The 26771-nt window shown below is 43.2% G+C and overlaps 1 protein-coding gene across 2 annotated transcripts in view; it reads right to left on the bottom strand.

The window, feature by feature from the left end:
* Positions 1-17355, bottom strand: part of GRB2 (growth factor receptor bound protein 2) — a 70854-nt gene extending 53499 nt beyond the window's left edge. Inside the window, exons 1-2 of one of the 2 annotated variants that reach the window (XM_077833088.1) lie at positions 17234-17355; positions 8425-8669 (exon numbers count right to left, since the gene is read on the bottom strand). In XM_077833088.1, the coding sequence (XP_077689214.1) occupies positions 8425-8502 (78 nt within the window). In that variant the 5' untranslated portion in view covers positions 8503-8669; positions 17234-17355. The remainder of the gene's footprint in view (positions 1-8424; positions 8670-17233) is intronic. The other variant, XM_077833089.1, reaches the window with a different exon arrangement.
* Positions 17356-26771: the final 9416 nt, after the last annotated feature.

The raw sequence follows: 26771 nt of genomic DNA on the forward strand, positions 1-26771 counted from the left end.
GGAAACTAAACAGCAAAAACGGTTGTGGGATAAAGCCGTAGATAAGAACTTGTGCACCACATCTAATGCAGTATCAGTTTGTTGATCTGTGAAGAAATGCAGAAGGCATGCAATTCACCCAGTCTTGTGTGCTGCTAAATCAACAGAACAAACTGAATATAATGTCAAGAGCCAGAAATCAGGTATCTTAATATAAAATCCCAGACAATTCACAAGAATTCTGAGCCCTATTAGACACCACAAGAGAGGATTACTACCTGAGATTTAGATTTATTTTTAGCTGTAAAATTATCAGGGAAAACACAAATCTGGTTGCTGGGTCACTTTCTTATGGTGGGGGGGGGGAGGGGGGGAGGAAGGGGAGGGAGAGGGTGTGCCACAAACCATGACCAGTCTTTACTGGCTAGCAGCTGAACTGCCAGTTAGTAGAAATGCCACACATGGAGCCAATATGCAAATGTCCTGTCTGGATATCAGTCCACAGTTATATCAACATATTCAAACATTAGTGTGTCAATGAAGAGCTGGCTGTTCACGCTCTGAAAAGGATTCTCTGTACAAAGTCTTTCCAAGCTCAGTTCACATTGGAATCCTGAGAAGCCTCCTTTGTTTGAGCTGTTATGGCTGCGACTGCTCTTCCTTTGACTAGGAGTGACCTCCTTACACCAGAACTGCTCTACACTGAAGGCGAGATTGTGGGTAGCACTCAAGTAGCACCCGCTCATCTTGTCCTAGTCTCTTTTAGCACACCTCCTTTGATACTTCCAATAGATGACCTTATCCAAGTGCTGCACCAGTATCTGATATCCTGCACCTCTGCTGCATGCAGTACTGGACTAAAAAACACAGAAGGTTTCACTCTACTCAATGAAAACTGCAAGAATTTCACATGAACTTAAGTCATTGAGATGAACATGACCACTAGGCTAGACTTCCACCTTCTAGTCTGATGCAATGCTTATAATAAGTCTCCAATCCCAGAGAGCAAATAAAGCAAAGATTATTACTGTTAGAGATAGAATGCAACTTTCAGCGATGAGCAGACACTGATGGTATAATGAAGATGCTACTCTGAAAAGCACTTGTCAGAAGTCAGACTCTTTTGCAAAGGCTTGTTTTGATAGGCCACTTACACCTACCACTCTGCTCAAAACCATCTTGATTTTCGTGAAAGTCAGAAAAATTGGAGAATTTATGCTTTTCTGGTTTTCATCACAATCAAGAGGGTTTTGAGCAGAGATATGGGTACATAGGGCCCTATCCCACACCCTCAGATGACTGCCTCACCCCTATATAGAGTGACTGCTTTTCTTCCACAGGCATCTGTGAGGTCACTGGCTCACCTCTTTGTCGTGAGTGACCAAATGGTGATTTTACTTTTCACTGAAATTGATGCCTAGAACATTCCTTGAAATTTTGGATTTTCAGAAGTTATTGCATAACAAAAGGGAGAATTGCCACAGTGTAGAGTGCAGAACCTCTCTTGGCCAATGAATAAAATCACACAGATGCACCACCGTTTGTAGCAGCTTAACACGTATGTTGAATAAGGCATACCAGATAATCTGAAAGAGCCAAAAGCTGTTCTGTGAGTGCTTATTTTTGTACTGAAAGATCAGTTTAAGAAGTTGAGATGACAAACAGCTATGGGACAGGTTGGGCCTTGTAGACAAGCCAGCAGACATAGCCAAATCTAGCAGGAGCCATATGGCTGATAGATTACAGTCCAGGAATGATTATCAGTATAAATTATAGCAGTGTACACAGTTCTGCATATTATGACGTTAAAAGCTGACTGTCACTAGTTTTCATCAGTAGGTCATCTGGCACCATCTAGCCAAAGAGATAACCGGCATCCTGAATTACACAGAGTTAAATCTACTGGGTAGAGCAGACCAGAAGGGAGTTACTCTGTTCTGCTTTCAATGACAGCCCTGGAAGGAGACCTCAGCTGGCTACCAAATAAAGAAACAAAGAAGCCATTTTCAAGGAGGAATGCATTTATTCCTCCTGCTCTGGATGCTGGTAAAGATTGCTTTACACCTTCAACCTGGAATATACCATACTTTAACTTCATTCTTGCTACGAAGGTTTCTGAGGGAAGCAACATTAAATGTCACCTCTTCTGAGACTGTCCCCAGCAAGATCATATATGCCAGTTTTTGTACGTTAGATTTTTTTGTAAAGTCACTCAAGTTTAAAAGGCCTCCTTTACTAATGCAAGTGGTCCTGTACAGGGCCAGAAACTTAAGAGTACGTTCACTAACTACTTTTTCTAATATGTGCCCTTATGGAGAGTTGTGGGGAAGAAAAGCAATTTAAAGGACCTGGCTAACGGGACATGTATCATAATCTCAAATTATCACCAGGTGTAGGTAACAATCTTTGGGAGAGTGGGGTGGGGGGGGGAGAGAAAACCTGGATTTGTGCTGGAAATGGCCCACCTTGATTATCATACACATTGTAAGGCGAGTGATCACTTTAGATAAGCTATTACTAGCAGGAGAGTGGGGTCGGGGGAGAGAAAACCTTCTGAAGTGATAAACACCCATTTTTTCATGATCTGTGTGTATAAAAACATCCTCACTGAATTTTCCACTTTTATGCATCCGATGAAGTGAGCTGTAGCTCACGAAAGCTTATGCTCAAATAAATTGGTTAGTCTCTAAGGTGCCACAAGTACTCCTTTTCTTTTTGTGAATACAAACTAACACGGCTGCTACTCTGAAACCAATCTTTGGAAAGAAGTCCATATGAAAAATAACTATTTAGTATTCAAGGCAGTACAAGACATCAGGTTAACTTTAAAATATTGATCTACAAGTCTATTATAAACAAAAACATTCTATGTCTTCAGAAGATATTTCTTCAAATGCCAACATCTCAAAACCCACCCTTCCCGACCCCCTCCCCCCCCACATTACTACAGTTCTCAGTTGAACATCTTTACAGTTTTCAGTGGCTTGCTGACAGCTTTTCTTCCTCACATCAGACCACAATATTGGCCTATTTGGTCTCTCTACTTGAAAGACAGCAGCTTGAAGATGTTTAAGTCAAACCCCAATTTTCTCCCACAACAATCAAGCAACATACCTCAAGTACACCTACACAATGGACTTTCACACACTTAATGCAGACATCAGTTGTCTCTGATTCACTCCAAACCCCACTGCTTGAAGCTAATGTCCTGTTTCTGCTTGCCAGTACAAACACCATTACATAAAGGCAAACACAGGTGAGGTCACTGAAGGGGTGGGAGAAGGAAGTATAGACGGAAGACCTGCCACCCTTGCTCATCTCACCCCTCCTGTACACAAACATGTTGCTCTGTAGTCAGGCCCAAAAATGGTTTTCATGCAGGAACTGAAAATGCAGTCTCAGCACTACTATTTGGAAACACTCAATCCTGTTGAGGTCTGAAGGGAAAGAGAATGAATCGCGCACGCCGGGGGGGGGAGGAAATCACATGAAGAGCAGGCAATTGTGGAGCCCAAATGACGAACTGATCTCACTGTTCAGAATAGGAAGAAGCCTTGATAACTCAGTTAAAATAACCCAAGCCTCAACACTGCAGAAATGAGAAAACACTAACTGTAGTTAAGTTGATTTAGGTGCAACAAAGAAGTTACTGAAAAATGTAATCGCCCATTAAGGACTTGAGAAAAACAGCAAAGTGCAACTCAAAAGTAGAGGACTCTTAAATCTACTGTCTTGGGCATTTACATCGCATACTTTTAAAATTCTTGCAATAAGCTGCCCCTGAACTATACTGACATCTACAGGGAACAGAACGCTGATCTTCTGAAGGATCTCCAGACTTGTTAACCTCCCAGGCATGCCACAAAGCCCATCTTTTTTTGGGGTGGGGGGTGGATGTTCTTTCTGGATTCAGGAGAGGAAATGGATCAGGATGGTTAGGGCTTTTGTATTATTTTATGTGTTTTTAATATATGGAATAGACAGAGTATAGGATTGGTGCCTATGGATATTTTTATATGTTTGAAATAAAACACAATTATTGCAGTAGCTGTATATTTTAAACAGGGTGGGGGGAAGAAAAGAGCCTAGCTTTGGCTAATGGAATCTTTGGACAATTTCTTCTCCTCTCCCCACCCCACTGCCAAACCAAAAGCAAGTATCAGCACACTTTAGGTCTGGATACTTGCCAGCTGGCACACAGGCCAACAAAACTAGAAGCCACCAGAAATAAATTCCTGAGAAACTGTAATGTAAGACCTAGACTCAATGAACGTAGGCACAGATTGAGAGTAACTGGTCCTAACGGCACCAGACAGCATGTGAAGAGAAAGTAGAGAGTCTAAATGCATCATGATGCACATCCAGACACAAAAGCATAAAATGGCCAGATGAGTACATTTAAAACCGGGACCCTCTTGTATCTGAATGTGGGCTTTTTTTTTTTTTTTTTTTGGGGGGGGGGGGGAGGGGGGAACGGACATGAACCTTCCAGTTTTCTTCACTTTTTTCAGAGAATGCCATTTACCAACACCTTTTTCATATTGCAGTATCCAGAATGTGGACAGAAAGGTGGTCTTGCATACACACACAGTGAATGACTGAGAAGCAAATAATAGGGGACACTGTATGGAAATAGCACCCCTTCCTTTTTCTGGGGCAGACTGAATGAATTCCAAGCTCTGCTTGCCCAAAGGTCAAGTCTAAAGATAGACATCAACTTGAATCTCCTGCACAGTAATACCATGCACTGCTACAGAATCATCTGACAAAAAGAGTTACAAAATCATACAAGCTTTTTATCACAGTGCCCACAAAGGAAAAGGCCAAGCACTTTTCCTCTTCACTCAGCTGTTTTACAGAGTTGCAAGTCAAAATTCAATTATCTTCACTCACTTTTGGAGCATAGCCATAAGATTACTAACAAGCAGCTTAATGACTACAGTTCAAATGCTATTCAATCAAGTCCAGAATATGTGGGTATACTGCAATAATGGTACCATGACATCATAGGCAAGTTATCTGCTGAAATCAGATGAAGTTAGACAATATGCAGCTTTCTCTTCCCTCCTCACAGACAGCATCATGAAAGTACAAGCAGCGGTAAGCATTTTAGATTTAGCTTCATTCCTTAACATGGTACAAACAGTTTCTAACAGTTCTCTATACAGCATTCTAAGTCACACATGCCATCAGAGGGCGATGTTCACCACTGTTTCAAAGTAGGTATCTAATTATGGCAAGTCATGGAAAGATGTAAGAAAGGGGGTATGTATTTGCTTGCAGGATATGTAATTTTTCTCAACAACCTAAATTTTGTACAGCAGAGAACCGTGAAGAGTGAGAAATACCTTCTTCTGGGAGTGCATTAGATTTGCACCCTGTATTACTGTTTATTCCCCTTTGAAGGTCTTACTCATTTATATGCACTTAAGATTGACCTGGTTTCAGGATAGATAGCTACTAGGCATGACAATGGGGAAAGGCAGAGTTCAGCCAGGATCTGGTGAGATTATCAGAGATCTCTCAATCAAGAGAGAAAAGGAGTACTTGTGGCACCTTCGAGACTAACAAATTTATTTGAACATAAGCTTTCGTGAGCTACAGCTCACTTCATCGGATGCATTCAAGAGAGACGTGCTAACTGATTTAGCGTGCTTAGCACAACCTACTTCCACAGCCCAAATGTACTAGTCACTCTGAACGTCCTCACTCCAGATGTGCCACAAACACTGTTCTGAGTGAAGTGACTTGTACAATCTCACACTGCTGCTGAAAGTTTTTTGTTCTGAACACCGGAACTGCCCTCACTGTGGTGCACTGAGGTGTCTATCGTCAGAAGAACTGATTGGAAGCCAGGGCTCTTGGGTTCTATTCCTGGATTTGTGTGCAACATGAGCAAGTCAACTTCTCTGGGCCTCAGTTTACTCTCTGTGAATGAAAATAGTTTTCAACCCCAGACAAAAGCACTGTAAGGCTAAATTTATTATAATAGTACTGAGTATTGTTCATGTTCACATACATTCAAGTGTTGTACAAAGAAATGAACTTAAGACTAGGAAACTACAGGCAAACACTTCCTTAAAGTTATAGTCTATATCACCTTTCCAGAAACAGAATCATTAAGGTTACATCAGAAGATAAAAGGTATCTGAGCTGGAACCAGAGATACAGTTTGAGGGTTGCAAGGATTCTCTCAATGTCAGCCTTGCTTAGGCTAGAAAAATTAGTACCCATATGCAGCTCGGCTGTTGCCAGAATATGTGGTAGCAAGAGTGTACATATTTTTGCCACAATCTGACAAAAATAATAATCATGAGATGGCAGTAAGAGTGCCTGAGCCCTGTATACGTTAGTATAGTACTTAGTACCAATAGCAGCAGCTGTAATACAGGTACTAATTTTTCTAGTTTAGACAAAACAAAAAATCTCTACAAATATCCTGCTTCATCTCTACACTATGGTGCTGTTGTTACAGAAGGAAGCACCTTTTGAACATGTGATAGTTCTCTCTATGCCAGCCATTTTCTCATACCCTTAACTAAACCCAAACATCTAGACAGGACCAGATTAAAATAACCAGAAGTACATTTCAAACTAAAAAAATATTTAAGTACAGTACATGTGCCCTTCAGTTTTCCTTCCTGGTCAGCATTTTCTATGAGTTTTACAGATGTTTCTACAATTTTTAACCTGAATTGTGCTGTTTCAAATATAGCATACAAAGCCAAGGCAAGATACTAAACACAAACCAACAGACTATAGCTCAGGTTAGCAAATTTAAAAATTAGGGTCAGTGTAAACATTTAAAAATCTGATGCTTACACTTCCACAGCGGATCTAAAATTGATCTAAAAAGGTTAAAGCTGACACTATTCTGAGCACACAGTTGCAGCAACAATGGATGCAGCTATTGCAGTAACTCACGTAGATAATATAATTAAGGTATATAAATCCTAAAGCAATTTGTGGGTAAGAGACATGTGAATGTGCAGGAGCAGATTTATTCATTTTAAAAGTCAAAGCCATTTTGGTTTACATAACTACAAGAGAACCACCCCAAAATGGATTTTTTTGTAACCACCATACATTTAATTGAATTGATTGGCCTCCCACCTAAAATATGTAAGAAACTAGTTTTCTAAGACACTGTAAACTAAATTTCAATCCATTTTATCTAATACACTTGAGAAATCATGGTTTATGATAAAAATACAAAGGTGACTGCACAATCCATGCATTTCTTGCATGTCTATCAATGAAGTAGTCAAATTCCAGTTTTGCAAAAGAATCACACTAAATTCTGCCACTTCACCACTCCTTGAATAAGCTGCTATTTCTTAGGTCCCAGCTCAGAAAAAATTAAACATGTTTGTAACTTTATGCAGGTAAACAGTTCCAGTGAAGAATATTCACATGCACAAAGTTACTTATGTGCCTAAATCTTTGTGGGATTGAGGCTTTACTGAGTGTGTTTTTTAATTATCAACCTTCTACCTGAGGTCATTTTGGAGAGTAAAGATCTGGACTTAAACTTTTTAAAGCTAAACTGCTAAAGGCTCAATTGCTTGGAAGAAAAAAAAGATCTCTCTCGTTTTATATTGATAACAAACATGTATAAATTAACTACAGAAAAAATAACTTATGCTAATACAACACTAGACTTTTTTTTCTTATTTTGAAGGCTGTGTAGTTTAGAATCTTTATAAAAACCATGCACTATAATCGGTTACAAAAAAAAAAATCACATTTTCTGTTTTTGTTGGATACATTGTTTGTTATTTTTGGATCCTTTTTCAGTTTTAGGCATATAAATATTTTTTAAAAGCGAACAGATAACTTTATGCTGCCAAGCTGGAGGGGACTCAAAGGTCTTTGGTATATTGAGTAATCTACACACAAAACCCATCTAATCCACCCCAGGCATTCACTTACAGCTTCAGAGTTCCATTAAATACTCAGTGTTGCAGATTTATCACTGAAGTTTATCAACACAGAAGATAAAATTCAGTAACAATATTTGACAAGTGTGGTGACAAAAGATTATCTAATTATTCTTTGATGCAAGAATTTCTGGCAGAAGGCAAAGGAAAGAAACACTAAATTGGTGTCAATTACTTTAAATGTTTATCTTGTAGAAAATAATTCAATTAATAATAATATGTTCAGCACTTCACATTTACTTGATACTGTCTATGGTATAGCTAGCTCTCAGCTGTTAAACAGTCTGAAAAGATGGAAGATGCTGCTATTATACACTGAATAAACACAAAAATTTAAAATTGTGTCCTTTGCAATCAAAGTGGCTCTGGGGTGGAGAGACTGGAGAGGAAATGGGTTATGGGGGCAAATGGAGGGGGGTGGAGACTCAAAAGATGCTGCGGACCGACTGTCTCAGGAAAAGAGTGGAAAGGAGGAAGTATCGCTGATCCCTTCCCCTGCACTTACCTTGAGGACATCCCCCCGTTTGAAGCTCAGCTCATCGTCTGCAGTGGCTTTGAAATCGTATTTGGCGATGGCTTCCATGCTGGGGCTGCTCAGCGTACAGCAGTGCGGGGGGGTGGGAAGGGAGCTCTCTCTGAAGCCTCCTCTCCTCCTCCGGGGGCTCCCGGCTCAGCCCTCCCTCTGTCCGGCTGCTGCAGGGACTCTGGCTCCGTCTACCACATGCAAGGGAGAGCCAGGGACGATCTGCCCTGATGGAGAGAGAGACTGATCATCAGGGGAACTGTGGCACGGATGGATGGCAGGGGCCGCGCCCTGCGCCTCTCCCTCCTCCCGACCCAGACCTGGCTGCCGCTTCCTCTTTCTGCCGCTTCCTCCTCAGCTCCGGGCTCAGCCAGGAAGCACCAAATGACACATGCTGTGGCCAATAGCAGCAGCGACGTCTGCCGTGCAGCGGGCACAGCGCAGGCTCCCCCACTCCAACGTGCGGGGAGGACGGGGAACTGAGCCAGCCCCCAGCAAGTCCCACTACACCAAGCCACAGCAAGAGCAAGCACTTCCCACAGCGCCCTCACGGCACGCGGCTCCATACTCCGGCGGCACCTCAGGCTGTGGGGAGGCGGATGGGGGGAAACACGCAGGCAGCACATGGGAGGTGGGCACCCTGCCTTGATGCTCTTATCCTCCATGTGACACGAAGTCTCCCCCTTAAGAGCAGCGCGCGCACACCCCTTTTCACCCGTCAGGCATCACTCTTACAGAGAGCGGAACCTTCTCTGCTCAGACCAGACAGATGCAGGGTTGTAGCCATGTTGGTCCCAGGATATTAGAGAGACACACGGTGGGCAAGGCAGTATCTTTTATTTGACCAACTTTTGTCACGGGTGCTGGAGCTAGGGTTGCTGCTGCTGCACCCCCTGGCTTTAAGTGGTTACCATTTTGCCCTGCACTGCTGACTTTTGTTGGTGAGAGAGACAAGCTTGTGAAAAGAAAAGGACTTGTGCCACCTGACAGACTAACAGATTTATTCGAGCATCAGCTTTCGTGAGCTACAGCTCACTTCATCGGATGCAAGCTTGTGAGTTACACTGAGCTCTTCTTCAGGTCTGGAAAAGGTATTTATCTGTACACTCTGGGTACAAGATCAAAAAGAGATGTTAACTGCTTATGCTAAACTATTTCAAGGGACCATTCAAGGAGAAGTGCCCCATTAACACTTCTCCAGTCATGCAGGGAAGGAAAAAAAGAGGCTGAGGTGGAGGATTAAGTGGGTTACAGATTGTTATAACAAGCCATAGATTCATGCATCCGATGAAGTGAGCTGTAGTTCATGGAAAGCTTATGTTCAAATAAATTTGTTAGTCTCTAAGGTGCCACAAGTACTCCTGTTCTTTTTGCAAATACATACTAACACGGCTGCTACTCTGAAACATAGATTCAGTGTTTCTGTTCAGTCCATGACTTTTAGTATCTAGCAAAGTTATGAATTTACACTCCTAGGCTTATCTTTTGAAGGTGTTGTGTAGGTTTCCTTTGAGGATGAAGACTGTGAGATAAGATAGAGTGATCACTTTATGAACTGTTCACCCATTGGTGGTATAGTGTTTTTTGTCTTTTACCTTTTCCTGTGCAAGTTCATTTGAGGGGAAAAAATTGTCACATGCTTAGCACCCACTGGCAGCCAGATCCCCACCTACTCCTCAGCGCCTCCCGCCCACCAGTGTCAGCTAATTCACGGTGTCCAGAAAGCACTGGGAGGAAGGGGAGGAGTGGGGACGGGGCACGCTCAGGGGAGGGGACAGAACTGGGTGGGAAGAGATGGGGTGGGGGCAGGGGCAAGGCCTGGGGCAGAACGGGGGGTTGAGCACCACCCTGGGCCCGAAGGAAACCAGTGCCTATGCATTCTGTGAAAACGTAGAAGGAAAGACAGACATGGGTGACCAGTGTATGTACATCTGGGACTACACCCAAGTAGGGATGTAAAAGTTTAACTGGTTAACTGATAACCGAAACCGTTAAGACTGATGCTTAACGATTAAACTCTGCTACTGGCCAGAGCCCAGGACTCTGCCGCCATCCCAGAGCATGGTGGCCGGTGGCCCCGCGCCTGGCATGCCAGCGCATGACAGTAGGGCCCTGCATAAAACTTTTACACAGTTACTTTTTAAACCACTATTTACATCCCTACACCCAAGGGCATAATAATTTTCATATCACAGGGCAGAATTAAAGCAAATTAGCCTACTCCACCCTAGAAAAAGTTTGCCATTTAAAAGTGTCATTAGAAAACCTGCACAGACAGCAAGATTACATGCCTAAGCAACATCTTCTATATCAGCAAAAGTTTCTAATGTAGACCTGGCCTAAGACCTTTTGACACACCATTCCATCAAAAAGCAAATCAAATGGACTGACACCCCTTAAAATGTGTACACCTTTTTCTTGATCTGTGGCCCATTCCCAAATATCCCAAGAGAACCTGCTTCAATACAGAAATAAAATCCCCTTTGACTGCTCACCCCTAGTTGTCACCTACCACCCAATGATGGAACCCATATGTGGGATCAAAACTACAACCCATAATTTATGGGAACCCCAACGTGAACAAAAATCTTTCCTGAACCCTCACTTCTGGCCTTCAAACAACCTCCCAGCTTCTCCAAACTCATCATCAGAAACAAGCTCCCCACAGGCAAACCACACCAACTCAAAGTGGCACCAGACTCCACCAGAACAACAGATGCAAAAGCTGCACTGCTACAACGATCATCACACAAATCTTTCAAGATCCCTGGATCCTATACATGCCTACCACAATATGTGGTGTATCTCATTCCATGCACTAAATGCCCAACAATTATCTGGGTGAAACCAGACAATAACTACATTCTCGAATGAACTCACAGGAAAGACAAAAACATCTTATCACCTGTGGGTGAACACTTCTCAAAAAGAAAAGGAGTACTTGTGGCACCGTAGAGACTAACAAAGCTCACTTCATCGGATGCATTCAGCTGTAGCTCACGAAAGCTTATGCTCAAATAAATTTGTTAGTCTCTATGGTGCCACAAGTACTCCTTTTCTTTTTGCGGTACAGACTAACATGGCTGCTTCTTTGAAACTTCTCAAAAAGCGATCACTCTGTATCTGATCTATCAGTCCTCATTCTCAACGGAAACCTGCACAACACTTTCAAATAATATCACTTTTTACAGCAGCAAATTTGTTAACTAGCTGGGATGTAGTGAAAAATGATATTAACAAACATACAAATATCACTTTTCACAGCAGACTTACTCAGCCCTGGCAAGCTGGGGACAAATTAAGCCTTCATAGACTTTCAGGTCAGAAGGGATCATTATGATAGCTTAATCTGACCTCCTGCACAACGCAGACCATAGAAACTCACCCACCCACTCCCATAACAACCCTGGATGAGGAAGTGAGTAGGGAGGTAGCGGGGGCCAGAGGCGATGAGGGGGGTGGTGAGCCTGATGCCAGCACCAGACCCTTAAGTCCAGCAGCCAAGGGATGGATCACGCCACTGTGCAGACAAAGCCCTGCAGACAGAGCCCACGGCCAGAGCCCAGCACCGCACAGCTGGAGCTTGCCACCTGCCACCCCAGGGCAGAAGTCAGAAGTCTGAGCCCCACCACCCCTGGGAAGGTGGGGAACTCACACTGACTGTCTGCTCTTCCAGTGTTTGTGGCTCCAAAGGGGGGTAGGGCCCAACCCCTCCTGGCAGTCCCAGAGAAGGGGCCGCTGCTTTGCCCGCCTCCGCCCCAATCACTGCCCAGGAGGCTATGGCCACAAGAAAAGCCCCTGGTGGCCACATCTGAGAAACACTGCCTTAGCATCACAGCTAAATGCAAGATGGAACAGACTGTTTAGCGTAAGTAGTTAGGACATATTCAAAGGCAGCAGTTCTCAACCAGGGGTATGCATACCCCTGGGGATACACAGAGGTCTTCCAGGGGGTACATCAACTCACCTAGATATTGGCCTGAAAAGGGAAAAGTTGAGAACCATTGTTCTAAGGCAATGGCTCTCAACCATTTCAGACTACTGTACCCCTTTCAGGAGTCTGATTTGTCTTACGTATCCCCAAGTTTCACCTCACTTAAAAACTACTTGCTTAAAAATCAGACATAAAAATACCAAAGGGTCACAGCACACTATTACTGAAAAATTGTTTACTTTTTCCATCACTACCATATAATTTTAAATAAATCAACTGGAATATAAATATTGTGCTTACATTTCAGTGTATAGTATATAGAGCCGTATAAACAAGTCATTGTCTGCATGAAATTTTAGTTTCTACTGATTTCACTAGAGCTTTTTATGTAGCCTGGTAAAACTAAGGAAATATCTAGATGAGTTGATGTACTCCTGGAAGACCTCTACGTACCCACCAGAGGTATGCGTTCCCCTGGTTCAGAGCCATTGCCTTAAAATATGTGTTGACTACTTATGCTAAATGACAGGTTTCAGAGTCTGTTAGTCTGTGTCCGCAAAAAGAAAAGGAGTACTTGTGGCACCTTAGAGACTAACAAATTTATTTGAGCATAAGCTTTCGTGAGCTACAGCTTAGGGTTAGGGTTAGCTACAGCTCACGAAAGCTTATGCTCAAATAAATTTGTTAGTCTCTAAGGTGCCACAAGTACTCCTTTTCTTTTTACTTATACTAAACAATCTGTTCCATCTTGTATGTAGCTGACACACTTAAGAGCGCCCTTCCCAGACCTGAAAAATAGCTCTGCATGACTTGAAAGCTTGTCTCTCTCACCAACAGAAGTTGGTCCAATAGAAGATATTATCTCACCCGCCTTGCCTATACCCTGGGATTAACACAGCTACAACTACATGGCATGTAACATACATGTTGACTGTTGTAGGGTGACACCTCCTTTATTTTGAATGACAGAACTCAAATGGAAGAGGTCTCCCGGCAGCCACACTAATTAGCAATTGCTAGTTGCTACACAGAACTAGTTTTTGCTACCTAGCATTCATAACTGTGGGTGAGATTTATCTGAACATCAGGCACCACAGCTACAAGCAAGTTAGAGAAGGTTTTTTTTAATAAATTTGTATAAAAATGATTATGTAGTGAATGTCACGAGAGAGAGAGAGAAAAATGAGAACATGCATTGTATGTCCAAGTCACTCAAGAAACCTTTTCCTCCTCTTTGTTACTATCAAGTAAGATATAGTAATTATGTACTTTGCCCAACAGAAAATGCATCACAGCATCAGCAGCCCCAAAAAACAACCAAACTGAGTGTGACTGACAGATGATTTCAATCAGGTTGAAACAGGAAAATAATTCATGAATAAAAAAAATACACCCACCATCCCAGGCTTGTGATAGTCTTTGCCACACCACCAGCTAAGTGTGATTGTGGGTATTTGCTTTTGACCAGGTACTGGCACCAGCAGAGATGACAGACATTTTGCAAAAGACTAGAGTTTACTTTAACTCCATCAGCACAGAGAGATAAAAGTACAACCGACACAAGAATACATGTTACTAAAATTAACAGATGGCCTAATCAGAAAAGTGACTAAAATTTTACCAAAAGATTTATACCACTAAAAGGTTTCTTATATCTCACCTTACTTTAGGGTGGGGCAAGAGATTTCACTCACACTTTCAGTTAAAGTCAGAGTGTTTGGGGGACAGGGAAGAAGACAGAGAATAGAAATAAAGGTAACTTCTTATTAGGAAGATGAATTTTAAATTTGGGTTGGAATGTAAGTATTTACAATGCACCAAGCCCATTATATCTTAGCAGCAATCAAAACTCTTATGATTCCCTCTGCTTCACTGTTGAAATACCAGAAGGGAAGGTAGAAATTTTTATGCTGCTCCTGCAGCAGCCAATAGTGCTACAAGCTCTTCCTTGGTTTTACTCCCCATTCTTGCTGTCCTAGGAAGTAGCAAGGGCAGAAACAGAAACATAGATAGCTTAGGAGGGTGGGAGAGAAGGGGGGGAAAATTAGGTCTAGTGGCAGCACCTAATAATTCTGAACTGGATTTGTCCCCATATTCTGATAAACAGTAGAGGAAGTCTACTGCTAGGGAAGGAAAGCCTGAGTGGTGGGGAAGGTTGTGTCATCTTGGAAACACACAAAGGGAGACCTCAAACAACAAGGGTAAAATGAAACAAGTGAAAGGGGAGAGTCCATGCATTCATCTGAGTTGCCTAAATAAGTGGGTATAACAGTATGAGCTAAGTATAGCAAGGCAGTGTGTAAATTCAATTTTAAACCTATAAATGCAAAGATATTCACAGTTAGAGATGATACCCCAATCTATAAGGGCACAAGAATAGCCATGCTGGGTCAGACAAAAGGTCCATCTATTCCAGTATCCGGTCTTCCAACAGTGGCCAATGCCAGGTGCACAGAGGGAATGAACAGAACAGGTAATCATCAAGCGATCCATTCCGTCGCCCATTCCCAGCTTCTGGCAAACAGAGGCTAGGACACCATCTCTGCCCATCCTAGCTAATAGCCATTGATGGACCTATCCTCCATGAATTTATCCAGTGCTTTTTTTGAACCCTGTTATAGTCTTGGCCTTCACAACATCCTCTGGCAACGAATTCCACAGGTTGACTGTGCATTGTGTGAAAAAAATACTTCCTTTTGTTTGTTTCAGTTGTGCTGCCTATTAATTTTATTTGGTGACCCCTAGTTCTTGTGTTACGAGAAGTAAATAACACTTCCTCATTTACTTTCTCCACACCAGTCATGATTTTATAGACCTCTATCAATCATTCCCTAACTCTCTTCCTAACTGTATTTCAGTTGTCCCAAGGATGCTTTGTCAGAGAACTGACCATCACCGGATTTTCAGCCTTAAATAAACTTCCTGTTTTTTCACTGACTGCTAGAAGCTGGGACTAGACAACAGGGGGTGGATTACTCGATAAATTGCCTTTTTCTCTTCATTCCCTCTGAAGCATCTGGCATGGGCCACTGTCACAGGATACTGTGTTAGATGGACCATTGGTCTAACCCAGTATGGCCATTCATATGCTCTTATACTGCTTTTTTGATGGACCCCATCAGGCATGTGATCACCTCAGCAGGTGATCCTCCCTGTCTCCAGTCACTGTGGGATGCTGGGGCTCCACTCCAAGCAGCCCCAGTGAGCCCAGTTTCTCCTGAGAGCCCCTCTGGCTTCTGCTACAGCCCTAACAACAGCTCTTGCAAGACTGCCCCCAGCACCAGCAGGGACTAGAGCGGTCAGGGCCACAGTGCATGCACAGCGTTCCCTGCCACCCTTGGCGGGAGGGCACTTGTGCCCGGTCCTCTTTTCTACAGCTTCCTCATTTTTTCCCCATTGACATTACTTCTTAAATCAAGTCCAAAATAACTATTTAAAAATCACCTAGTATTCTAAAATGCTTTAACACAAGATGATGTCATCTTAAGAGACAAAATGAAAGTGATTCAATAACCATCTGTTTTGTGCAAAAATTTGAATGCCAAGAGGTTGGCTTAGAAATGAGTGAATACAGGTAGCAACTGGTTTGTAGGAGAAAGCTAGGATATTCCCTATTCCCAATCTTCCAAACTCTGCTCCCTGACTGTTAAGTGTTCAATCATTTCCCAAACAGGGGATGAATTCCCCTTCTATCTATTTTGCTCTTTTTTAAGTATGTTACATTATTTACCTTACTCCATAATTGAGATCTCTGTGTGACTTCCTCCACTTCTATGAGTTTCACAAATTACTTAAGACAAGGGATAGGACCTGCTTATTAAAACTGTATGAAAAAAAACACACCCACAGACCTCAACCAGGAAGTGACAGCAAAAAACCCACAACCCTTCCCCCCACAAAACACCACATGAACAAAAAAAAAAAAAAATAGAGAGAGAAATCTGAAATACCTCTCCCTACCTCCACCCCAAAGACCATATGTGAAGCATGAGTTTATAGACTCTTATCAGAAGTGGTAAACGTTCACACCTTCCAGGCCACAACCTGCCCATAACACTTTATCCTCAGAACTGGCCTGAAGTCACATGGATCCCCAACTGAATATCAAAAATTGGCCCATGCACCCAACATAAGACAAAGCAAACTATAACACTCAGCAAGCCTACAAATTGCTATAGTTGCCAATGACTTCCCTCCCAAACCAGTTCTACCCTCAGAAGAGTACTGAACTGGCAGTAGGGTTCATCTTTCCAGTAATTCACCAGGAACCAGAGAATGAAAAAAACCAGGACAGTATTTGCATCTATTACTTGGGTTGAACCAACCCTGCTGCTTTCAATTCACTCCGTGCTCCAATGAGAAGCTTCTAGCTGTAATTAAGTAATGACAGGAGCTGCAGAGGCATACGGCCTGCAGCTCCGGGACTAAGGAGATGAGCCACTGAGGAAATACCCAGAGGCATGGCCCTATGCTGTCAGCCTGCCCCCTGCCCCCGCCGGGCACGGCACTGGGAATGGGTCAACTCCCGGAGAAGAAGAAGTGTCCGGCTCCCAAAGAGCTAAGGGCTTCAGCGGACGAGTGACAGGGCCGTCATAGGCGTGAGGCAACGGCCCTACGAGCAGAGGGGCCGCAGTAGGCTCCCTGGGGGCCACGGGTCAGCGGCAGGCTCCCCGGGGGCCGGGGCCTTGACTCCCACACCCGGTCGGGGGCCGGACCCCTCGGGGCAGAGGCCCTGGGAAACGCCTGTGCCCCCGATCCGGAGTCCACGGCCCGGCGGGTGGCTCCGAAGGCGGCGCCACTGCCCGTCCGAGCCCCCCGTGTCGGCGCCCCCCGGCAGGGCCTCCCCGTCTCACTCACCGTGTGGCGCTGGGGCTCCGCTCCGAGCGGCCCCGCCGAACCCAGCTTCGCCCGAGAGCCCCTCCAGCTTCCGCTACAGCCCTCCTAGGAGCTCTCGCGAGACTGCGCCCAGCACCGGCAGGGGCTTAGTGCTGTCAGGGCCACAACGCATGCGCAGCCTTGCTCGCCACCCTCGGCGGGAGGGCATTTGTCCACAAGCGCGCGTGCGCGCGGTTTTGCGGGTCTAGCCCCGACAGCCTTGAGGTGTGTGGGAGTAGCGTCGTACATGTCAGTGCGCAAGCGCAACATTTGCTGCGTTACTGACGCTGCAGATACCAGTACGCCTGCGCAGGACCTTGCCAGTGCCAGTGCAGTAGGCTATAGAGTCCCTAGTGAGGCAGGATCTTATTGTGCTGGACATGGTGCAGACACAGTCGGTCCGTACCCTGACGAGCTGACAGGCTCACGAAGGGTGGGGAGAGGGATACAATCAGACAGGTTTAATAGACACATGTATTTGCATTTTTATTACAGATTAAATGCCAATTCTCCCCATCTGACCCTCATCTCAGCCATCATCCACTGGTAGATTTCTCACAGGCATCACAGCAGAAATGGGTTGTGAGGAGAGATTTGAAGGAGGGGGGAAAAAGCAGGGGCCTTACAGAGGGCAGCACTCTGCAGGCAGAAGGGGTAGCATGGAAGAAGGCACAGAGACATTTCCATGAGAAGCTGACAAACAGGTGAATAAAGCTGGTGTCCTTTGCAAAAGTGTGGGGAGGATACAAGTTGGGAAGAGGCAAGCTGGCAGGTAGAGGTGATCAGAGCTATAAAGGGCCTTGTTAAGAACAAGGAGCCTGAATTTTATTTGGTAAAGCAGAAGAAACCAGGGGTGTGACTCAGAGACTGGTGTGGCCAAGTCACTTCACCCTTCTGCCTTAGTGTCCCCATCTGTAAAGGTTTCAGACTAACAGCCATGTTAGTCTGTATTCGCTAAAAGAAAAGGAGTACTTGTGGCACCTTAGAGACTAACCAATTTATTTGAGCATAAGCTTTCGTGAGCTACAGCTCACTTCATCGGATGCATACTGTAAAGGGGGATTAATAATATTTATCCACACATATTCCAGCATGTTCTGAAGGTTGAATAGTTAATGTCTGTACAATGTTTTGAACAATGAATGTTTGTTATAAAACACCACAAAAATGCTAAGTACTCTGAGTAATAAGGCTCTAGCTGTTTCAAACTGGGCATCCAGCATTAGTGGGGACTTTTGCAACTGTTGGCCTTAATCTCTCTGTGCCTCAGTTCCGTATCTATAAAATGGGGGTAATATTTCTCTCCCAGTGGAGCTGAGATAAATTCATTACAATTGGTGAAGCATTTAGAAACTATAGCAATGTGCACCATAGAAAAGCCAATGAGAACATTAATAATATCATATTCACAGCAGAGGTGGGACGGTGTGTAGTAAATAAGATGTGGGCAACACATTTAATTATGAGGACAAAAAGAAACATTGTATAGCTACCGATTCAGTGAGTACCATCCATCTTGTGCACTCAGTGAGGCAGGGGTCTCATGGAAAAAAATATAATGTGATCATGTAATTAAAGAGTGCTTCATGATGCATATGCACAAGAGGGCAGAATTCTTTCTCTGTTGTTTTTTTGTTTGTTTGTTTTTTGTAATGTAATTCTTAAAAATGTAATTACAGTATACCCTGAAGCAGTTGCCTAGGTAAAAGTCTGGCTTGGATTCCTTGACAAAGCCAACCCTTTTTAGAAGAGTTAGCTTTCTCTGGCTCTCAAATTAGAAGGCTCCTTTTAAAAACAGAAGCTTTTCTACAGCTGTACTCCTACTCCCATGGCCCTAGTTCATGGAAGCAGCCCTCAAGTCCTTATTAATCAGTTTTTGGAAGTAGTTATTAACTCCCAAATAGACCAAATAGAGAGGACTTTTTTTTTTCAGGATTCCAGACCTGTGAATGTGGGTTCTAGGTGTGGCATACATGGTATTAACTAGAGATGAGCCCATGCTGCAGCACTGAAACCTAGGTTTACCCAAATTTCAGGGTGCCCTGGCTGCAAGTTTTTCATTCAAGTCCCTCTCTAGTGTTTGAATAGATATTGAAGGTTTTAATTTGTATTTTTAATTATTTTTAATTAATTATGTATCACAGATAGTCACATATTCTGAGTTTACAGCGAGGCTGGACAACATTGGCCTTTTTATACCCGTAGGTCTATTGGTCTCCCTGTGAATATACTGGAAAGATTTACAGATCCATACACAGAAAGAGTAGGCTAGCATATCAAAATATGCACCCTAAAATGGATCATGGATGTTTTCCTCCTTGGTTGTGCTTCTGCAAAGATCCAGTCTGCTAATGTGTCAATTCTAAATGTTTGAACAGTTGGAGACAAATTCTGAGATTATTTGGAGATGAAGGTTTGTACCTTAAGTCAATGGAAAGACAACTTCCCCCTCAGAACAACACTATACTTCATGGGTTTGAATTTCATCTTGGTCTAGGTTGGACTCGCATCTTCCCCCTACCACACACAGTCTTTTAATGGTGAACTATTCAAACCCTGAACTGGAGAGGTGAGTAGAATTAATGTTAAAGAGGTTGATGGTATTCCAAATGTTGTCATAATTATTATCCCGCATTTTACATATGAAGCAGGCCTAGAGGTTAAGTGACTTATCCAAGATCATATAATGAATCAGTGCCACAATCAGGAATAGAATCCAAGAACCTTAGTTCTCAGTCCCCAACATTAGGCACTAGAGCACACAATTAAGTCTCTGGTTTCATGTATGATCTCAAAGTGGCAATTTGGGAATCTTGTGAGAAGATGCCATACCAGTTATAGAAAAGGAAAAAATATAGCAGGTGTTAACTAGCTGGAAAAAGAGGTAGATATAGCCAACAGCTGTCAGTTGTAAAATGGTTGTTTTAGGGCTGCAGCTGCTTGCCTTTGCTCCAAAAAGGCATTATGGGGGGAAAAGTCTTATAAGAGGGGAAACCTGTAATAAGAATAGTTAGTAGGAAGTCAGAGGATTGTACAGAAGGTGCTGTTGATAAAGGAATTGCTTTAGTATTTGTTTATCATATACTGATTAACTGAGTAGGTACTAACAGTATACACACAAGTCAATGGATAGTGGTGGTTTTTGTTTTGGCTTTATGTACTGTAGTATTCTCTTGTAACTACAGTGGGGAAGAGAGTGCTGCTATAGTTAGAATGGAAATCCTGGCACAACCTTAATGAGTAAAAAGGAGAGTCTGTGACTGTGTCTAAACGATCAGTTTTCAGAATTTTATTGTAGTTTATGAATTGCTTGAATATTCTATTGTAGTTTGTCGTGATAAAGTGTAATCTCAATTAGTTATGACTATTTTAAGAGCTGCCACCTGAGTAAAATTTGTCTAATGTCTGACATTTCCTTTGGATCCCTTTGTAAAATGCTCTAGAACAGTCAGGGGTACAAAATTAAAAGTGTAATTCTTTGCTATGAATAGATTGGAAGAATGTTTGTTGAAAGGTGAAACATATTTTTGTATAAACAGTTATTTCAGGCTTAAAATTACTATTTGGAATGTTGAAACAATGTTACTGATCAAGGTCAACATAGTAACTGATGACAAGGTATAATTATAGTATAGGAGTTATGTTGATACAGTGTTACTGTAGACACAAGTCATAAAGATAGCATTAGTGTTCTTTTGACACAATGTGTTTGTCCTAAGTCTGTTAATATATGAGACCTATTGGTAGGGCCCTACCAAATTCACAGTTCGTTTTGGTCATTTCAGAGTCATAGGATTTTAAAAATTGTAAAAATCATGATTTCAGTTTTAAAATCTGAAATTTCAGGGTGTTGTAATTATAGGGGTCCTGACCCAAAAAGGAGTGGGGAGTGGGGTGTCTCAAGGTTATTGTAGGGGGGGTTGTGGTACTGCTACCTTTACTTCTGCACTGCTGCAGGTGGCAGCGTTGTCTTCAGAGCTGGGCAGCTGGAGAGAGGCGGCTGCTGGCAAGGAGTCCAGCTTTGAAGGCAGAGCTGCCACCAGCAGCAGCACAGAAGCAAGCATGGTCTGGTATTGCTACCCTGACTTCTCTGCTGCTGCTGGTGGGGTGCTGCCTTCAGAGCTGGGCACCTGGCCAACAGCCACTGCTCTCCGGCTGCTCAGCTCTGAAGGCAGCACAGAGGTGAGGGTGGCAATACCATGATCCACCTAAAATAACATTGTGACCCCCTCCTCCCCCCCGCAACTCCCCTTTGGGTCAGGACCCACAATTTGAGAAATGCTGATCTCCTCTGTGAAATCAGTATAGTATAGGGTAAAAGCAGACAAAAGATCAGATTTCACAGTCCATGATGTGTTTTTTATGGCTATGAATTTGGTAGGCCCCTACCTATTGCTTACTGCTACGCTACAGGATTTCAGAAGACACAATTGTAACCCAACCTAACACAGTGTGGCTTTGTCCCTCTGTAGGGCTAGATCACAGAGTGTGGTTTTTGAGTCTGCTTCTGCCTTTGAAGTGGTCCTTTCTCGCCATCAATAGAGGCTTATGTTTTTAGACCCAGAGCTGCCAGGTTCACTACAATATAATGTAATGATTCTGGATGTAGGGATGACTGGGATGCAACTTCTCCTAAACTACTAGAAGTTGGAACACATGCTACATGTCATTCAAAGGTTAACTTTCTCTAGAGTTGCAGTAAATTCATTAATGTAGCCTGGGGCCTTTCTTAATATACCCGTTCCCTCAGTAAGTATCTCCATAGTGTACTACAGAAAATGTACAGTTCATGCTCCTGACCTTTGCCACTACATCGGTGCTGCTGAGCACACTAAATATACTTCTTCTGTGGAGTGCTAATGTGACTGGCTAAAACTAACTAGCAAGATATTCTAGACACGCTTTCTTTGTTTTGTTTTAAATTAGTGGGAAAATGGCCTGTTACTCCATCTTGCTCAGAGAGGGTGACTCATTAAACTTCCAAGCCAGTGTTAGAAGCTAGCTCAAAAGTGGCAAAGCTTGAACTGGAGCCCAGAGGCCTCAGCCTCAAATGAAGCAGCAGCAAGGAGTCTTTGTCCCCCACAGTGGTGGGGAAAGCACTGGAATTAAAGGGGAGGTGTAGTCAGAAATATAAATGTGCTTCTTAAAGAAACAAAACAAACAAACCTTTATAACCCACATATTTGCTGTCTGTGTGTCTTTTACTCCTATCTGTTCCATCTAATGCCAAACATAGGCCATTATGTATCACCTATGGAACTGATACATCTATGAAAGAGGAAGCTATAGTGTGTTCCACCTCATGCACGATCAGCAAAAAATTATTAACAAGGTTATGATGGTAGAATCTTTCAGTGATGATGTTGCAAGAAGCAACATCCCATTGGGGTTGTCAGATCACCAGGTGGAGCAGCAGGGCTGCAGCCAGATAAATCCTAGTATGACTTGTAAACTACACAAAATTGACCTGGAAAAGTCATTGGAGGTTGAATGTGGAACCCTGATTCTTGCTGCTTGTTAAGATGGAAAAGGAGATCACTAGCACTGTCTGAAGCAAGATCAGCTGTCTGCAAACTGGCACTGTAAAATGAGAAGTAGTTAGGAAAAAACTTGCTCCGTCTGGATAGGGCATTGGACTGGGAGTAAGAGAGCTGGATTCCACTCCCATCTCTGCCAGTGACTTGCTGTGTGACCTTGGGCAAGTCATTTCACTGCTCTGTACATCTGTTTTTCCTCCCATTCTTTGTCTTGTCTATTTAAATTGTAAGCTCTTGAAGGCAGGGACTGTCTCATGTTTGTTTAGTATCATGTGCAACTGATTTTAGCGGGGGCCTCAAGGTGCTACTCTAATAATTATGGTAAAGCAGGCTATTGGCTATAGGTGGTAGGAACTATCAGCAATAATCAAAGACAGATTTAACTGGGAAGAACCCTGGGGGAGATAACATTTATTCTATTGCCATTTACTGTAGTTCTAGGACAAAATTTTGAGTAGTTGCCCTACAGTTCCTTCCTGTTGCATCAACATTTAGTGCTGCTAAAAAGATCTTAGCAAATATCTAAAGACTATGCTCAAAAATTATTTTTAGTTGCTTGTTGCTTTTTTAAATTTTTTAACACATTTTTCCTTATCTGGGCAAAGGCACCAATCCTCAATGAGCCCGACATCCATACCATGTTTCAAGCCTCAGCCATTTTTACTATAGCCACATTTAATTATGATTGGAATTCTTACACCACCCCCCCTGTAACTTGAAAACAGCTGAAGGGATTTTAATCAAGCTTTCAAAAAACAAAACAAAAAACCAACAACTTTAGGCAGAGTCCATACACTGAATACTTCATCCCAAAGGACAAATGTTTGGGACAAGTGTGAATGTAACAGAAACTGTTTTTCTGTCTTAGTTATGGCGAGGGTTACCATTACTTGCTTTAATGCTGCCCAGGAGAGGATAGGGCTATAGCAAGGAATAAACAGGTGAAGCTCCCAGGGAAATCTCTGAGCCAAAATCAGCACTGTCAGAAGCAGCCGTGCAAGTTACACATCTGCAGCCCAATCATTCCATTAATTGCATGTATAAATATAACTAATGTGACTGCAAGTAAGTCTATCAGAAAAAGTGTGTAAGTGGTGAATGCATTGACTAGGCATTCAGCAGATTTTCAAAATGGGGGCCTAGATGATGAAAGAGGTTGTAACAAAAAAAGCACTAATGGGTGCATGTATGATAAAACAGCACCCAACATGTGCACTTGCATCTGTATTCATATTCCTGCACTTTAACTTATGCACAGACCATATTCAATGCTCCTGGAGCCAAATTCAGACTTGATGTAAGCAGTTGGAAATCTCACTAATTACAATGGAAGTTGCACATGCTTATGTCAGGGGCTGTGTTTGGCCTCCATAGGATACCAAGCAGGTACAAGTTACACTTGTTTTTTACACACCACCCTCCTCCTAAATGTTAACATGGTGCAAATTACACTGCTTTGACACTTACATTATTAACATGTAACTCACATCACCATTTATGTCACGGCTGAATTGTCTTGAAGGCTTCTGATCTCTTGAGAGAGTACCTCCAGCATCTTCCAGGGTCCTTTAGGCACAGATTATATCAAAGATGAAAGGGTGCTAGCATACTTTACTTGGCCAGTGCAGCGATTTCCCCTGAGAATTGAACTAGACTTCCCCCTCGAAGCTGTCTATAGCATGGCTTTCTGATGTGGTTTATGTAAAGTAAAATTTGTTGAAACCCAGCTAGCAACAACCCTAAACTAGATTGTTTCAGTCATAACATGGACAGGAACTCAATGGCCCACAGATCTGTTAAACTGATTAATTCTGTTCTGCACGATATGGGGTCAATGAAAACATCATGAGAGGAAGTTACAAGAATGGGAGATGAGAGCAAAATATAGTTTTCTACCTAGACAGCAATTAGAGAGAGGAGGAAGAAAATGGCTGATGAAAAGTAGTTTTTAATCTTCTACCATTGATGTGTATTTAAAGTACAGGAATAGTTCAATATCTGTTGAAACCTTCATCAGGGGACTATATTCTACTTTGGAAGGGGAATGGTTTGGATTATCTAAATAGTGTTTTCTATCTTGGGCTTCTGTGGTTTATGTGTTTAAAATTACTACTCTTATTGTGTGGCAACTATATTAAATCTCTGTAGGTATGGGGAACTAAGATCTGCATCATCTTCGATCTTCCTATAGAATGAAGTGTATGTTAGTTGAGAGGTATGTATATTTCATATCTCTAAAATGAGCTAGGGAGAGGTCTTACGAAGCTAAACACAGGAATGACTGTCAGGAACTTGTGATTTCTAATCCATCTCCAACACTAAATTCTCTCTGAATAGGTCTATACTGCAATTAATCAGCCATGGTTGGCCTGTGTCAGCTGAGTTGGGCTTGGGCTACAAGGTTGTTTAATTGCAGCATAAATGTTTGGACTTGAGCTGGACCCTGTGTGGGGGAAGGGCCCCAGACCCCACGCTCCAAACCGAGCCCGAAAGTCTACACTGCAATTAAATAGCTCTGTAGCCTGAGCCTCATCAGCCTGGGTCAGCTGACATGGGCCAATTGAGGGTGTTTAATTGCAGTGCAGACATACCCTCTGTGGCCTTATTGGGATCCAGGAAGTGGTCGGGCGAAGCTCACCCACTGCTAAAGGATTCCCCCTCAGCCTAAGGGGGAGATCCACAGGACCTAGGAAATCAAATAATTACGGGGGACAACTAATGAACAACAGGGACGGGAGTGCGGTCAAAGGGTCAAACGAAGGGAACCGGACGGGGACACCGAGTAGAGAACCCCGGACAGCACCCACTGCTCCTCAAAGGCGTCAAGGGAGTCAGTGGACGCCGCCCAGAGGAACTCTGCCCGGAGGCGTGAATGGACAGAGGATCGGAAATAGGCCCCGCAGTCGCAGGAGACTCCATCGGCCAACCTCCTCACCCTGGTTTTATAGATGGCCACTTTAGCCAGGGCCAGGAGGAGGTTGACCAGGAGGTCCCATGACTTAGTGGGGCCACGGACAGGGAGTGCATAGATAAGGAGGTGAGGAGAAAAGTGCAACCAAAACCTTAACAAAATATTCGTGAGGAGCCGGAATAGGGGCTGCAACCTGGCGCACTCCAGATAGACGTGCGCCAGGGTTTCCCTCATGCCACAAAAGGGGCAGGTGTCCGGGATTGGGGTGAACCGCGCCAAGTACACGCCCGTGCTCACGGCCCCGTGAAGGAGCTGCCAACTGATATCCCCAGTGGGCCTCGGGACTAAGGCTCTGTGGCACTAGGCAAGTCACTTGAATTCTCTGCTTTAGTTTCCTCATCTCATCTGTAAAATGGGGCTAATACCTATGTCATAAATATAAAGGGAAGGGTAAACCCCTTTAAAATCCCTCCTGGCCAGAGGAAAAATCCTCTCAGCTGTAAAGGGTTAAGAAGCTAAAGGTAACCTTGCTGGCACCTGACCAAAATGACCAATGAGGAGACAAGATACTTTCAAAAGCTGGGAGGAGGAGAGAAACAAAGGGTCTGTGTCTGTATGCTGTTTTTGCCAGGGACAGAACAGGAAGGAAGTCTTAGAACGTTTAGTAAGTAATCTAGCTAGGTATGTTAGATTATGATTTCTTTAAATGGCTGAGAAAAGAACTGTGCTGAATAGAATGACTATTCCTGTCTGTGTGTCTTTTTTGTAACTTAAGGTTTTGCCTAGAGGGATTCTCTATGTTTTGAATCTAATTACCATGTAAAGTATCTACCATCCTGATTTTACAGAGGTGATTCCTTTACTTCCATTAAAAGTCTTCTTGTAAGAAAACTGAATGCTTTTTCATTGTTCTAAGATCCAAGGGTTTGGGTATGTGGTCACCTATGCAAATTGGTGAGGATTTTTACCAAACCTTCCCCAGGAAGTGGGGTGCAAGGGTTGGGAGGATTTTGCGGGGAAAGATGTGACCAAACTACGTTTCCCAGTAAACCCAGTTAAAGTTTGGTGGTGG

Source organism: Eretmochelys imbricata, chromosome 14 (genome assembly GCF_965152235.1).
Source record: "Eretmochelys imbricata isolate rEreImb1 chromosome 14, rEreImb1.hap1, whole genome shotgun sequence".
In the NCBI taxonomy this organism is placed as follows: Eukaryota; Metazoa; Chordata; order Testudines; family Cheloniidae; genus Eretmochelys; species Eretmochelys imbricata.